At 35.7% G+C, this 17,457-nt stretch overlaps 1 protein-coding gene and 1 long non-coding RNA gene across 4 annotated transcripts in view; both read left to right on the forward strand.

Moving 5' to 3' along the window:
- The first annotated feature begins 1,382 nt into the window (after positions 1-1,382).
- The window catches only part of LOC113037674 (mitogen-activated protein kinase kinase kinase 5-like), a 40,882-nt gene continuing 24,807 nt past the window's right edge, over positions 1,383-17,457 (forward strand). The window contains exons 1-2 of the mRNA XM_026194982.1: positions 1,383-2,370; positions 15,881-16,020. Of these exons, the coding sequence (XP_026050767.1) occupies positions 1,974-2,370; positions 15,881-16,020 (537 nt within the window). The 5' untranslated portion in view covers positions 1,383-1,973. The remainder of the gene's footprint in view (positions 2,371-15,880; positions 16,021-17,457) is intronic.
- On the forward strand, positions 9,271-14,400 carry LOC113037675 (uncharacterized). 3 transcript variants are annotated; one of them, XR_003274652.1, is made up of 4 exons: positions 9,271-9,387; positions 10,308-10,461; positions 10,634-10,703; positions 13,906-14,400. It is a non-coding gene; the product is annotated as an uncharacterized LOC113037675 (long non-coding RNA). The 3 variants fall into 3 exon arrangements; XR_003274653.1 differs by having other exon boundaries at positions 9,361-9,378; XR_003274651.1 differs by lacking the exon at positions 9,271-9,387 and adding an exon at positions 9,414-9,986.

The raw sequence follows: 17,457 nt of genomic DNA on the forward strand, positions 1-17,457 counted from the left end.
TGAAGTTACAAGACTTGAGTAAATGTGAGTAAATGACTGTAATAAAGCCATTACTAGAGTGGCTAACTTTGAAAAAAAAAAAAACAATGCAACTTTGACCGTATCATTATTACTACAATTACAATTGTCATCAATCAAAACTTTGCTAGCAAGACTCTGGTTTGCTTTTATCCAGTAACTATAGTCCGGACTTTTGCAATGGCTTGTTAAAATTCTATAATAATAGTTGCCATTTTTGGATTAGATTTTTGGATATTGATATTGATGTCATGTAATGAACATAAACTCCTAAACAGACACTTTCTCATGTGGCCGATATCTCTGTTGCCCCAGAGCTGAATTTGAGCCATGCAGATATTTTGTACATATGAGTTTCTATCATATATTAAAGGGTTAGTTCACCCAAAAATTTAAACTATCGCTTACAGTCAATAGTTATTTTACTTGGTAAAACTTCATGTAATCCACTTGCAAACATTACCATTGGGCCTATCCCGATACCAACACTTTTGGTCTTGGACACTGGGGAATGTTTTCATTCAACAGGAAGGAAGTGTGCAAGGTTTTAAGAGCCTGAAAAAATACCAAAGCTCTGTGATCCAGTGTTAGTGTGATACACTAAATCCATGCTATCTTTAACACCACTCTGGGACAGTACATCATGTTCTGGTACTCATGTGGCCCAAAAATGCAAGATATTACGAAATTTTCAGTATAAGTTAAATTAATTAGATATTACATATAGCAGTAAATGTAATGTGTTTCTCGGTGTATTTGGTGCAGAGATGTTTATTTTGTAATACATTCACAACTGGTTTTTATCATGTAGGGTTAGGGTTCAATTTTTAAATTAATAAATTATGGCTTCTGTTACATAGAAACAAACTCCTACAGACATTTTTATTAAAAAATGCAATGACAATACTGCAGTTTTGTCCTATTTGGCTAATCAGAAGCTCAGCACACACCTGTGGTCTTCATGCCCTTTTGTCTCAGACTGGATACTGGAAATCACATTACAGCAAATTTCTACATTTTGAGTTTGAGCTTTTTCAGTATCTTAAAGCTTCAAAAGGGTCTAAGGAACAGCAAGGCATAAAAAGTATACAGCTAGTTCTGAATTTTCTGTTTATTTATTTATTATTATTATTATTATTATAAATGTGTTACAAATTACAGTGTTAACTGCTGTAATTATATGTGTTGTAATTATTTATTTCAGTATTTGTTGTGCGAGTGGTCAGTAAATAAACGTCTTCTTTCCTGTAGTTGAGCGTTACGTTACGTATTTAATACGTTTATAATATTCATTGGCCAAGCCTTTACCATAGTAGGTTTCGTCATTTCACTTCCTGAAAGTTCGGAATGCTACTCCACCCCCTGAGCAAGTTGTGTTGAAGATAATAATAGAAACAGGGCAGGGTCCAACAGACAAACGCGCTTCAGTCGAGTGCGATTTCGCAATTTAATGACATAAACACAGTGACGTACACAGGAACGACAAGGACTGAGGAAACGCGTTTGTTGTCTCTCTCCGGTGAAACGGCTTGACACGATACACGAGGAGTTTAGCGATCGACAGAACTGCGTTACTATGCGCTGATGTAACGTTATATGAAGTTCTTCCGAAACGCTTGTGTTGCAGGACATCGATGCATTTTCGAGAGTGTAATATCGTTTCTTCGAGTCGTGACGAGCGTGTCCGTGATCAGTCCTTGATCTATGCAGTTATTCAATTCTTGCCATTATTTCCCGTCCAGACCTTTATATGCTGCTAAGAGGATTTTTACATTTTCATCTAAAAATAAAACGATAATCGCCTTTATCGTAGGTTGTCGGTGCTAATGACATCACGTCATGTATTTGTTCGTTAGGTGCCAGTAGCATAGCTGCCAGGAATGTGAAACTATGAAGTGTGCCGGTTGAGAAGCTGTACTCTCGGGGTTGAGGCTCTTTACCAAACTGATGAAAAAATGAATTCAGATCTGGAGGCCATTTCTCTTTCCGTACCCTCTTTTGGCCAACCCCTAGACATGATGGCAGGGAGTAATGGAGAATCCAGTGGCCGTGTGAATCCTGGTGCTGGGACCTTCTGGCAGGACCCCTCCAGCTGCAAGAGCGCCAACCCTGGGGTGATCTGTTTGCCCTCGGACAGTGGCACCTTGTTGACCACGGGTAAAAGTAAGAACCGAGCCGTACAAGTGGCCTACGTGAGGAACTCTGAGACGAGCCAGCCTCTCAGCCCAGAGAACATGGCTTTACAGTGTCTGAAGGATGCTTGTGACATTATGGGGTTTAAACTAGATATAATCCCCTTTGGGAAGCTGGACTTTGGGGAAACATTGGTCCTTGATCACTTTTACAATGCAGGTAAGTCTACAGGTTTGGGGAATGTCCTGCAAATAAATGTGAATGTAATTTGCGGTATGGGCACAAATATTGCTATGAACAGTCTGTTGACCACCCACATGCTCGGTAGACACAGTCTTTACTGTCTTTTAGGTGTGTTTGGTCGGCCTGGTTTCTTTCTGTTTGCTTTCTTAGCTTTCTACAAGAAAATAGTTCTCAAAAAGAAGTGATGGCATAACTCTCCCACACGCTCACAACCCAAGGTGGAGTCTTCACAATCTCATTTCCATTAGAAACGACTCGCATTTAAACTTGAATGGAAATGAAGTTATGTGCAATAGCTTGAAAATAAACTTAGACTGAGGCACAGTCTTGTTTAAATATTTCACTTTCACAATAGTCAGAGCTTCATGCATTTCCTTGCAAAGTGCAATCCCTTGCCCAAGTCATGAAAGTAAAACCAATAGAACTGTTTTACTTCAACCCAAAACACTTAATAACAACACAATTCCCTGACCTGAGCCTCGCAACACTCTCCTCTTCTCTGTGATCACTGCATCCAGTGACCATACGCTGAATTTAAAGTCGTTTGATTTGATCGTTGAGACTATTTGCGACTAGTTAGAAACCCTAAAACTAACCAAATAACACCCATTACTGTCGAATGAGTGGAAAGATAGTGTTGAGGTGAAATAAAGTGATTTAAAAATAGATGAAAATGATTAATCATTCATTAATCAGTAGTTAGTTTTAATGAGTATGCAATCACTCAATGTTGTGAAATATCAGTATTTGCACATGCTGACAGTTTTTGCCCTATAGGCTCTGCTGTGCTTATCTACACCAGGGATGGGCAACTTTGATAGTGATGAGGGCCAGAAGTGTTCTCATTCATAGCAAGAGGCCAGATTACTAATCTACATCTATGCATCTTTTACATCGTCTTACTCACTTTCCTTTTTATTGAAGGAAATCAAAGTACAATTAATGTCATTTTTTAAAAGTATATTATTAACTATAAAACTTGCGCAGTTATGCTAATTAAGAAGGGAAACTTTGTTGTCAGTAGACAGAAATATTGTCTCAATGAGCCAATGTAAACATATCTATTGCAAACAAATGTGCAGAGGTCTTTTTATAAAGTGGCCTTATAAAGGATAATATAAGACCTTTAAATACTTTAAGAACTAAACTTCACATTTCAGTCTTTAAATTTTTTAAGAAAAGGAATGAGTAAAAAGTATGAATTATTATATTAATTCAAAAATTATTATCAATAAGTTACCGTATTTTCCGGACTATAAGTCACACTTTTTTTTTCATAGTTTTTCATAGTCCTGCGACTTATAGTCAGGTGAGACTTATTTATCAAAATTATTTTGACATGAAGCGAGAGAAATGAACAAAAGAGAAAACATTACCGTCTCCAGTCGTGAGAGGGCGCTCTATGCTGCTCAGTGCTCGTGTAGTCTACACTGAAGACATAGAGCGCCCTCTCGCGGCTGTAGACGGTAATGTGAACTCTTGGTTCTGAATAAATGCGACTTATAGTCCAGTGCGACTTATGTTTTTTTTTTTCCTCATCATGACGTATTTTTGGACTGAAGCAACTTATACTCAGGTGCGACTTATAGTCTGAAAAATACGGTATGCTAAATTACATATAGTGTCTTAATTGTTAACTTTAGATTTTTATAATGCACTAGCTTCTTGTTGAGACACAGGTTCACATGTAAAAATATGCAGCAAAAATAGCAGATGTTCTTATTGAAAAAGCAAATTCGTTCTCTGCCAGCAGGTGTCACTTTCTGAACGGTAGAAATATAACAGTTTCCCTGGTAACCGCAGTACACAAAGCAGCAGAAATCACAGCCTTTCGAAGTTTAATCAACATATTAATCTATAGCAATTATTGTATTTCTGTCCCCAAATTTAAGACCATTTATAATGAAGACTTTGTGTACCACTGAACTGTTTTCATGGCCTTAAATTTAAACAATTAAACTGGATCCCCTAAAAACAGGAACCCCCTAAGAACCCACAGTTCTGTGCAAACATCTCTGACATGCATTTTTCCAAAAGGTTTTGTTTCCTATGCAGTTTACCTTTGAAATTTAAGGCTAGTTGTTTGTGAGCAGTGGTGTGATGGTGATTTAAATAAAAATACTGACTTCCAAACGATCCAAACACATGGGAATCCCCTTTAACCTGGTGAAAAGATCATCTGTTTACCATCTTGACTGGAAAATACTGTTTTCATGGTCAGTTTTTCATTTTTTATTTTGCGAATGTTAGTAAATGTTTACTGACTCCTACTGTAATTAATAGGTGAGCTGCTGGAAACTATTGTGACTTCTCCTGGTTGGAGACAATATTAACATCATAAAGTGAATGCAAACTTTTCTTGACTTACTTTTTATATATTTTAAAATTGATCGTCTGAGTCTAATATAATCCTTCTAGTTTCCCGTTCCTGATGTACACTGTGTGACTATTACTTCAGCTTGTTCTTTCATGTATATGTATGCAAATTTATTAAGTATTACTTTTAAGATTAGGAATTTAACGTTCCATATCTACAAAGCAGTATTTCTTTTCTCTAATCCTTTTCTCCTAAATAGCCTATTTATTCTTGTGCTTTGGGTGATTTGTCATTTTGTGTGACCTAGTTTCTTTTGGACTTTATATCACTGACAGACTTTCAGAGGTTTTTTTTTGTTACTGCCTGTAGTTTGGCTCTCAGTATTGTTTGCCCTTATCATTTGTGATGGGTTTTTGATGCGCGGTTTGATTTCGTTGCACAGTATTCTGTATGTTTCGCAATAGTTATGTCCTAGTCAGTGTAGAATGCTATTTCATTCATGTGGCCTTTAGATTAAAAAAAAACGTGAGATGTGTTGCAATGAAAACAGTTGTTTCCTGTGTGGTTCTTACAGCATAATTTCTTCAGTTTAATGCAGAAGATAAATAAACATTCTGATTCTAAACATACAGGTGAGCTATAGGAGTAATTACACTATAGGAACTATATAACAGGTAGCTTAACAGGAACAACCTGTCAAACAGTCAAAGGGGAGTATATCAGCAAACTAGTTATTAGAGATGTGTTATCGAGATGGATAGTAGCTGTAGAGAGATTTTGTTTCTGATGTCCTTCTCATTTCTTGTAGAGAAGTAGCACATTCCTTGTACATTAGATGAGGCCCCACTAACTCATGCTGAATGGTTTTCAGTTCATATCTGAGAGCTGTACAGTGAGCTGAATGTTTTCATAGTAGGTTTTGTTTAATGTTTTAATAAAATTATCGGAAATATTCAGAACCAGACCAGTGCATAGATTTTCGACTAAATAACCAATGGTATGTGAGCATTGGTTGGAAAATAGCACACCGAGAGCCAAATGCGGGTGATTTTCCAAGGATGCATATTTGGAAAAGATATTATAAAAACAAACATGGATAGTAACAGTTCACTGGTATGTGGTTTCCAGTTATTAGGCTACAGGTTTGTATCAACTTGGGTGTGTAAATGATGACTAAATAAAAATGTTTTGTTGAACTATCCCTTTAAGTCAGACAGTTTAATGTAAACAAGCTTCTCTGCAAACTGCATGTTCATCATTAGTTACTGGACTGACCCATTGATAACTTTCCCGTTCAACCTTACATACTTCTGTTCAAAGGGCAGACGTGAGCTCCAGATGTTTTAAACCGCGCAGGTTTAGCGCAGGCTGCGGTCGCGTGAAAACGAGGTGCGCGTTCTGGGGAATCTGTCGCCAGGAAAATGTATGCCAACATGCAATCAGGGAAAAAATAACTTCTCTAATAATTCTTCTGAAAATTATTTAATTATAATTGTGTCAAGTATTATAAACAATATAACTCTAACTCTTCAAGGTTTATTCTGAAATATTATACCATGATGATAAAAAAATTTAGACCGTAATTTCTTAGTTTTTGTCAGGAGGTATGCAAAATCAAAAATGGAGGCCATGCTATCACACAGTTCAACTATAAACACTCTCCAAACTACACACCAGCTTGTTCAAACCTCAAACCTCCAGGTCAAATATAAAAACATATTCTCTTTCAGAATACAGCATAAACTGAGTGGTGCCGATATACAGTGAAATGTTCATTACACTGTACACTTACAAAATAAGAAAGGAAGAGTAAATAATGTCAACTTGATATGCAACAGGATACTGTCAGTTACATCACATTAGAAAATAAATTGCATTCAAATATTTTAAATGGCCTTATTTGCAATACCCATAGTAGTTTCTGACATAAGATTTTCTATTTCTCCTTGTTAGAAAATACAGTGCATGTAAGAATCTGGTGCTACAAATCAATTTGACCTTTAAGAGTTTGAGGGATTACAACGTGCTACAGTATTTACTAGGGCTGCACGATGTGTCATTTAAGCATCGATATCGCGATGTACGAATCCACGATAGTCACATCGCAGGATGAGCGATGTAGGCTGTCGTAGTTGATCCGTTATTCATTAACCGTACGGGCCAGCTGCTCCCCGGCCCTTTACGAATATGAGAGAGAGAGAGAGAGAGAGAGAGAGACCAGCGTTGTCTTGCTCTCTCTCCCTCGCGCATATCAATCGACACGATGGTGTTGGTGTTTAAATCATTTAAAAAGAGAATGTAATTGTGCTCACCCCATTTTTGTTTGTGGGAAAAAATTAGATGACATTTCATATCGCAATATATCGCAGAAAAATAAATATCGTAATGTCATTTTTTCCCAATATTGTGCAGCCCTAACAGTACATAGAATTGAAATGCTCTCTCATCTAAAGTATGGCTACTGCTGTAATTATACTGTATGTGCAAATACAGTAGTATAAAAACCTTGATGACCCTGTAGGCCAACTTCCTTCATGACCGTTCCCTGCACACGAAAATGTCTTTTTTTTAGTTTTGAGATCTAAATGAATGATTTGGGAAATTGGGAAAAAATGAATCAGTTATAGTGTGTTAGCATTCAAGAAAAAACTGTAATATGCATTCATTGTGGGGAAAAATCCCTCCTGTACACTTCTGTACACGGGAGAAGAACATGGATTATCGTATGTTTACTTGAAATTTCTGTAAAGAGAAATATAATTTTTCTTATTTTCACCCAAAATAGGATGGAATGAGCATTAAAATCACGGCATGATTACAGCTAATTAAAAGTTTTGCAATCTTGCTAATAAATACTCATTGCTTGTTATCTTTGTATTTTGGCTATATGGTAATTCGTCACGTAGCAAGTAGCAACATGATTAAAGGATCGCTGCTGTCTGTTAGCCGCCTAAAACTTATTTGCATTCGAATCAAGCTTTTTTTAGCTTCCTGTCATTATAGAAATTTGCAAAGCTACAAATGTTCATAACCGACAGTCAGTCTTTAGAAACCTCTGTGTAAAATGGCTGCAGCGTGTCCACTAGACCCCAATCAGAGGCATTTCGTTGCAGTTAATTCCTACTAGGACCTTCAAGAGGGTAATTGGCAGATATTCAAATAATAAACAGACTGCACTAAACTGTTATAAGAAAGGGTCCAGCAACATACTGTGGCACAAAAAGTTGTGTATCTCAGTTGTTTGAGAATTGTAAGCTTAACATTAAAATACTGAAGTCACTAATCATTTGTTGGATGACTTCTAGCTCATCCCAGCCTCGCATGACATTTCCCATTGATGTGATTTGTGCACTTTGTGTGTCTGAATAAATTAATGTCATTGCAGCAGCTGTACACACGTGGGAGAATTCAAAACTACATTTGCCTGTGTGAAATCTGAAGCAGATTTCATATTGTTCATTGAAATGTTAGGTCTTGTATTCACAGCTGCAAATGAAATTATCATCGTTGTCTCTTTAACAGGTTCCAAACCTGTATGATTTTCTTTTCCCATGGAACACAACCTGAAGTATTCAGTACAGCAGATGTTAGTGAAAGACAGCCTTGAAAGCCTTTCCTTTTCATTGCACCGGTTTTCCATAAATTGCATTGGATGATGGCCTAATGTTGTCTTACCTATGTTGTGTGGCATGGAAGAAAGTCATACAGGTTTTGAATGGCATGTGGGTGAGTAAATGATGACAGAAGATTTCTTCATTCAAAATATGGAAGGATCCAAAACCAAACAAATATACAGCCCATGGCCTGACAAAATCTTGTCAGTTTTTTTGTTATACCGGTGGCAGCATATAATTCAATACATTTGCATCACTTTTACATAACCTGTATGATTATTTAAATGTTGTGTTTAACAAATTGACTAATTTGCATCCAGGAGCCCTTGGAATATGAATGATAAGCATTACATTAGTTGACTACAAGCTCTGTACACATCACCTTATTATGAAATACAGCATTAAAAAACTGACTTCATATAAAAACATTCATGATGATCGACATTCATGAGAGCATAATCTTCACTTCAACCCTGTCAATGAATTGTAAACATTTCTATTAAATAAATATATTTATATTAAAGTATTTTAGTATATTTGGTTGATATGTGATATGCTGTAATATAGTGACATTATATCAGCTTTATGCCACCCTGCTTTCTAAGTGTAAACCTTTGCATTGGCCACTGAAAAACCCACATTGGTCAACCACTGCTTCCAGTGGTACGACTCTGGTAATGTCTTTTTGAGAATTTGTGGCTGTCCAAAAGTATTATGCATTATTTTAGAGGCGATTTTCAGATCAGATTGTGGATATTTACACTAATCAAAACCTTTCATCAGAGTTGTTCTGTAACCTAACACCAGAATGCACTCAAAAAAATGATTTTTGCTCTTTGTTCAATTTAATTAATTAACATGAGCACATACAACATAACTCTTTGTAAAAATGGTGTCAACTTAATTATATTTAACAGAAACAATGTAATTTTCAAAAAATTAGGTTTACAAAATTTTTTTAAATTGAGTCAACAAGAATATTTTTTGTTCATCTTAACCGGATGCACGTCATCAACGGAAACGGATGCAGATGGATTGCTCAGCAGCTAACATGTGAGTTGGGTAAGTGGCCTTTTTTTCTTGTCTATCACCGTCCATCTAATTTTATTTAATTAACAAACTAATTAAAATATGCTTTCTTAATATCTTGTTGCATACCAGAAAGTTATTTTTCTATAAGCACTGTATGAATATAGCTCTTAAGTGTGTCATTTGTAGCTGATGTTAGGTTTCTGGATTCAGCACGTGGTGCAGACTTTCTTTTTTTCCTAAAAGTATCAAATAACGTTAAAATGAAGAATCGCGGAACAAGAGAGAACAGAACACCCTTCAGTACCATGAATTAATGTATAAAACCAGGGCCATAAGACACGACTGATAATTAGAAATTGCCAAATTGTCCCCTAGGATTTTAAATTCTTACTCTGCATTCAGCTGTTGTTAGGGTGACAAAGTTTCAAATTTATATTTTAGGTCTTCCTCATCTATAATTTATAATTTATTGCTCGTCATTGTTAAAACGATTGAGATGCCAATCAAAGCGCACAGCAGCCAATCCAAGGCTTTAGATTAGTCACGCTTGTTAAAGTCACGTGCTCTTGACTGAATTCACCGCGTTCACGGAGTCTCTCGTCTTAAACAACAAATAATGTTTTAGCGACGTAAGTATTACATTTCGCTGCTTCAGTAATTGTAAGTGGAGTTTTTGCATTTCTTCTGCTAGCTAGGTTATGATCATGGACCGACATTATGTCTGTGTAGTCAGCTAATAACGTTTTGTTTCTCCAAGCGCTTGTATGTGTAAGTTAATGTTATTCTGTTACTTGCGATTAATATATCAAGAGGAATAATCGAAAATGATTTCATAAATAAGTTGTCACCCTGACCCTGTACTAAATATTTTGTTTTCTTTGTAGCATTTTAACCTTTTTTGTCTTTGCTGAATTGCCCATAAACAAGACCTCTGTAACTTATGTCTTCAGATAAATGAATTTCATCGGATCACAACCCTTCCTTTACACTCCAAAATTCATGTCCAAACTGGATCTGTTCTCTGATGATCTGCTAAAAGTGTTTACCAAAAATGGTGGAGTGTTTAGAAAAAAGATTCAAGATGTGATGCTGCCAATGTCTCAGGTAGTATTTTTATTTTTTTCAGTTTTTTTATAAATTGCTTTTTAATACAAGCTATTGATATAGTGCTCTGTAATTCATAATGGCTCAGAGATGTGTATTGGAGGGTGTCATGTATGAATATCAGAAACTTGAAAAAATGTTTTGTCTGTTTTCTTATAATGCCACCATGGAGACCAAGCAAGAGTGCATTCTCAAGGGGCTATGCATCTACCTGAATGAAGATGAATATGATGGAGTATTTGGTGAGTTCTTTTTCGTTACAAACAGTTATCAAAAGTAATAACAAACTTGACCTTGCAAAAGACGTGACATGAACTGTGCCTAAAATTTTTTCAATTTAAAAGCAGAGACACTTTCTTTTATATATATATATATATATATATATATATATATATATATATATATATATATATATATATATATATATATATATATAAATATAAATATATAAATATATATATATATATATATATATATAAATATATAAATATAAATATATATACACGTTTGTATGTTTAAATATCAAAAGACATACCCCATCAAAACTGCTGATGGGTAAAGAGTTCATGTACATTTTTTAATTTTAAAATATTGAGTAAATTGTAAAGCTCAGATATGAATTAAATGACTGATGCTAACTTCTCTTTAAACCTTTGTACTCCACACAGCCACTGGTTTAGGTTTACGTGATATCATCCTGTTTGATAAGCACAGTTCTTAATAGTCAATTCGATTCACCTTTATTTAAATAGCACTTTTCACAATACACATTGTCAAAGCAGCATAATTAAACAGGAAAATAGTTTGTCGGTAATGCAAGAGGACAATAACAAACAGACAGTTTTTGTTTTGTTTTTTAAGAAAAAGTCAGTTCATTGATTATTCAGTGATGTCATCATCCAGTTCAACTCTCTTCCAATAGTGTCTATGCAATCAGTCAAGCATCCCTATTCGCCAAAGGTGGCAGTGGCAAGGAACCAAAACTTAAAGGGATGGTTCACTTTCAAATTAAATTTTGGTATGTTTTAGCTTACCTCAAGGACTTCCAAGATGTAGGTGTCTTTGTTTCCGCAGTATTTCCCATTTTGATATTTTTAGGTCAAACTGTTCTTGTCTGTGACTAATATAATGGAGGTCTATGGTCACCACCTCAAAGAGCATGCACAGAGAAGTCCGAATTAAACAATTCCCACCGTAAGTACACATTGATGACCTAAGACACGAAACGAGCGGTTTGTGTAAGAAACCAAACAGTATTTATATCGTTTTTACCTTTTGTACACAACCACGTCCAACTGATGTGAGGGCACGAGTACTTCCTGTTGTGTGACGTGTGCACGCTCTGGCTTAGTCTGCGCAAGCACGGAAAGCACACTCATGGTTTACACTTACTGTCTATGGTTTACACAGAGATTTCTGAAGTGTTACCTTACACTGTGAAGATTTAAACATATTTATACGTACAGGAAATTGCAATGGAAGATGATTTCAATACATCAACAGACAACGTTGAATTTGTCACAGCCATATTTAAACCAGAATACACAGATAAAGTACTCAGGAGCGATCATGGAAGCATCCGCTGCGGCAGCACGTCTTCAAGCCTCAGAGAGACAGAGATCTCTTAAAAATTGGTGGTGTTTTAGTAGCAAGTGTTGTGAGATGCCGACAGAAGTGGAGAGCGTATGTTGTCACGAATGGAACAACTACAAGACGACGAGGACATTGACTGTATCGCATCACACCTGCCTGACTGAAGATCCTGAGTTTTCTCCGCTGTTGGGCCGCAGCGTTTTGCACATTGTGTTTAGTATGCCACGTATAAACTGGAGGCGACGTCCAATGCCAGAGGGACCCAATGGCACACTGTCAATAGTGAGTAATGTGTTGTTTATTATAATTGCAACGATTATAGGGTGCATTATAAACAAATTAATAATTACAGTTACTGCATTATATTTCAGACAATGCAGATTGGTGGTGTATTGTGTGGTAAACCATAAACAATGAGTGATGTACACACGCGAGAGATGGCTTCCGGCGCTTTCCGCGCTTGCTCAGACTAAGCCAGAGCGCATGCGCACGTCACGTCAGGAAGTACTCGTGCACTCAGATCAGTTGGACGTGGTTGTGTACAGGAGATAAAACCAAAATAAACGGTTCATTTTCTTACATAAACCGTTTGTTTCGTGTCTTAGGTCATCAATGTGTACTTACGGTGGGAATTGTTTAATTCGGACTTCTCTGTGCATGCTCTTTGAGGTGGTGACCATAGACCTCCATTATATTAGTCACAGACAAGAACAGTTTGACCTAAAAATATCAAAATGTAAACTACTACGGAAACAAAAAACACCTACATCTTGGATGCCCTTGAGGTAAGCTAAAACATACCTAAATTTAATTTGAAAGTGAACTATCCCTTTAATTAGTGACCGAAATGAAAAATAAACTTTGGGAGAAAGTTTACTTAATCTGGGTGCCAGTTCTCCTCTGGCCTGATGAAAACAGCAGTTTAATTCCAGGCTTCACGGGTTCAAAATACAAAATATGATAAAATGACTTTTGCTTCGTATGGCTGCAAGACAACAACAACAAAAAATCATAACTGTTGGCAATAAATTTCAAGTTCTTATGTTTTAAATCAATGGAGGAACAGTAATGTATTGTTCATTGTTTGTTCATGTTACTTAATGAATTAACTAGGGATGCACGATATTGGATTTTGGCCGATATTCGATATGCCGATATTTTCTAAATAATTTTGGCCGATGCCGATACCGATATCGATATATATACTGATATATTTACAAATATATACTGATATATTTAAACTTTAATTTTACTGAAGAGAAATCCATGTATCTCTTCTGTACTGATTCTACCATAAATTTATTAATTTACAAATGTAAACAGACATTCACATCTGAAAAACAGGTCAATTATTTCACTTGGAGAATATCGGTTTGGCTCATCGGCAGAAATATTCATATCGGCCGATACCGATAATGGTCATTTTAAGCTTTTATCGGCCGATACCGATGTTGTGCCGATATTATCGTGCATCCCTAGAATTAACTAACATTAACTAATGGACATCATTCTAAAGTGTTACCGAAGTATCAATGGCTCTTGAGAATATCTGGTATTTTATAAATGTAATTTGTTAATGTCATTTAAATTAATTAAAAATTTCAAACAGTCACTGAGTGATAGTTAGAGATTTTAAGGAAGCATAGTTATTCATTGTTGTGATATTGACAAAGGCACTGTATTATTTTACATTATAAAGTGGAAAACAGTCTGCCAAAGGTGTTGAGTTGGGTTGTGATCTGGTGACCGAACGCAATAGCATTGTTTTTAGATGGCTCGTGAATGTATGAATGTGCTGTGGAAGTAGAGTTGTTCATTAAAAATAACTGTTTTTTTTGTTTTTTTTTAAAGGATGATGACCCTGCAAGAACCGAAGCGGACATAAAGAAGACCTTTTAGGGATTCTGTGATGTAAAGCATGAATTTGCTGATGCAACAGAAGGCCCCAAAGATATCTGCATTGTGCTGGAAGATGTGGAGGTGCTTTCTGGTTTAGGTAATGTAGCATTGGCTACAGCCATGCTACTTGGACTAATATACTCTTTAAATCTTACTCATCCACAGGAGATCCACTACACTTTTAAGGTGCTCCAAAAAATGATTCTCGAGCTGAACTTGTGTAAATTGTCTGCCAAAGCACAGGCGCAGAAAACAAAGCTCTTCACTTAGGTGTGCTGTGTTTGAGGATCCCTTTGTGAATGCTGTTTTATTTCTTTGTATGCTCATGTGATTTTGTTGTATCTGAATTTTTGCATGATGAGCAGAGGTGATTACGTCTCTCAATCACATTTAATATCATGTTTAAGAAAACAAAATAAAATAACATTTTGTTATATTCTTATATGCTCATGTTTTATTTGAATTGTCATTTTTGTAACTTAATGAGCATGTTTAATTGCCATATTTGCAGTTTTAAGCAAGAAGACACTCAAGGTTAAATGTGCTCATGTTTTAAATACAGATTTTTACTAAATGGATTGACTTTTAACATATTGACTTTCTTCACAGTAGACTGTAGGTATACAGTAAAAAGGGTTTAATGTAATAGAACACAATTATTTCACTTTCATTTGGAAGTAACTGTAGAATCAAGTTAGAAAAGTGTAATGATTTAAATTGTTTCTAGTATGCAGTACAAAAATGTTTGTAGTTGACATTGCATTGTTAGATATAGTAGACATGACCAAATTGAATGTAGTTAACATGGCATTATTTTATATAGTAGGCATGACAAAATTCAGAGTAGTTAACCTGACACAACTTTCTCTATTAGGCATGGCTAAACATTATCTAGTAGAATGGACCAATTTTCTTCTTGTTGTCTTGACTAAAATAATTTAAGTTTACACAACAAGATTACAACAAATAATTTCAAACTAATTCAATATTGTTTGGAAAATGTAATTCAATTTCGTGGAAAAGTTTACTCAAATTTTTTTAAGTTCATTCAACAACTTTTTTTTTTGAGTGTGTGTTCTCGTTTTAGGACAACTTTGAGCTTTTTTGATCCACTTCAAATGTTGACTACTGTAACTAGACTCTTGCTATTAAGACTCTTATACTTCTCGATTCTGATTTATTGCTCGGATCAGTTTTTCCCCCTACACCAATAACATTATTATAATTTTTTTATTTGGCCAGTATCAGATTCAAATGTGCACTATACTAGTCACGGTCCTGAACTGACTCGCTTCCGCAAAAAGCACAGATGTCACTGAAGTCAGTGTTTCTGATCATTTATAAGATGTTGTGACGTGGAATCCAGTGAATTTGTGCACAGATGATAAATGTAAAAAAAAACAAGTTTTGCTTGTCGTCTCAGTAAAGCGTTACAGTGTAGCAGCTGTCATGACCAAAGAGCAGGTTAAGAGATATTTTGTTTCCCCAGTAGATCCAAATTGTCTTCATGTCCTTTGTTTTGACTTGTGTATGTAAATCGTTTTTTTTTTCTCATGTATTTGTGTTATAACTATAATGCACGGAGAATGAAGAAGTTCCAACAAATCCTTGCACTGTCCTAATTTATTTGAACTAGAAGACACTGGCTGTTCATACGTTACACACGTCCTTCTGCTAAAGAATTTATGCTGCTTTGTTTGTTTTTCTCTATCTTTCGTTTCCTTTGGGTTAACTGTGACAACAGCTCTGGCACATATGCATGCAAACAGAGGAACTGACTTCCTGCTGATATTGAAATGCGGCGTGTAGGGTGTTGAACTCAGCTGTAGGGACAGGCCTGATATAAATCAGCCCCCACACTGTCTGTCTGTCAGGTCTGGGTAAAAGTGTTTCAGAATATGTGAGCTCTCTCTGTCTCTGTTCACAGATATTGCAGTGGTTGAAATGACGGATGCATTTCGGCAGCCCTCTCTCTTCTATCACTTGGGTGTGAGAGAGAGTTTCAGCATGGCCAACAACATCATTCTTTATTGTGATCTCAACTCCGACTCGCTGCACTCTCTCCAGGTCAGAAAGTCTTTTGTCTCGGTGTCACTCGAGTCAAGAATCAAATTAGTAGGGTTGCAAAAAGGTGAACATTTTCCAGTAAATATCGGAAACATTTTGGAAAGTTTCCAGGATTTTTTTTGCAATATTCCATGGATTTTTGGAAAGTTTCCAGAAATTTTCCACCCCTTTGCAATCCTACAAATGAGTCAAATTTAAACTGAAAGGGTCATTTTGTTCAACATCTTACTTTTCATAATGTTCCAGTTTTCAGAGAAAACTATTGAAAAATAATAAAACTCAGAGAAAAATATTACAGGCCAAAGATCTCTATATTTTTTTCCCCCACATATCATACCATATCAAAATTTGTCTCTGTATTAATTTACCAAAAATGGTTGATATTAATCAAAGAATTTCCATTATGTGGATATGTGTAGCCAAAGATAAAAAGATTGTTGGCAGCCATTATAAACAAACATAATGCATCCAGGCTGTTAAATATTTAGAAAAAAACTAAAATCTTTGATAAGATGTTGATGAAGGTCCATATCTTTCTTCTCAAAATCAATGTAAGCATGTGCATCATGGTGTGTTGCAAACATTTATTGTAAAATACATGTACTTTGGGCTAGTTGGAGGAACGCTCTGTGTTGTAAGAAAAATGGTGCTCACAAATTTATTGGATGGACTCAAATTATTAATACAACCCACATTATTTGCAGTGCAGCACTTCCAACAGTTTCATCACAATGATATACTGGAGGCTTTTATTACCACAGTGAATTGTAGGCAGGCATTATTGTCATGGAGATCCTCCTGGCAAGGTCACACAACCATTATTACTTTACATTACTAAATGGAATAATGCCAGGTGAGTGGGGAGTAAATTGCATAATATGAGATATATTTAGATTAGCTCTTTAAGGCAGTGATTTTATTACTAGGCAGAATTCAGTGGAGGATGGTCCTTCCTTGTAAACACATGCACACAGATGTTCACAAGGAAGTGCATTGCATGGGAATTACAGTTTCAGGAAACACTCTACAATATGCATTGATAAGGTTTATACCTGTAGCATGCTACATTGTTGAAGAATCATGATGTTATTACAGTGAATGTTTAATTCACCATGTCCAATTTCAATTTCGTAACTGGAATTAAGAATTGCAGAACAGCCATTCATTTGAACACATCAGTGTTTACACTTGTTTTTCTCTGCAAATTATACTGGTATAGGAGTTTTTTTTTTTTTTTTTTTTTACATCAAACATGACACTGTGCTTTAAAAGTTCAATGAAACATCCCCACAAGGTATTGACAGTATTAGTGATCACTTTTGATTTATTGTTGTAAATGAAAGTGGATGGCCAAGTTGAGCAAAGGGCATACTCAACAGAAACAGAATCTACCTCAGACCTAGTAAAACCAGTATAGTGTTCTGAACATGGTCACAC

Source organism: Carassius auratus, chromosome 20, assembly GCF_003368295.1.
Source record: "Carassius auratus strain Wakin chromosome 20, ASM336829v1, whole genome shotgun sequence".
Lineage (NCBI taxonomy): Eukaryota > Metazoa > Chordata > Actinopteri > Cypriniformes > Cyprinidae > Carassius > Carassius auratus.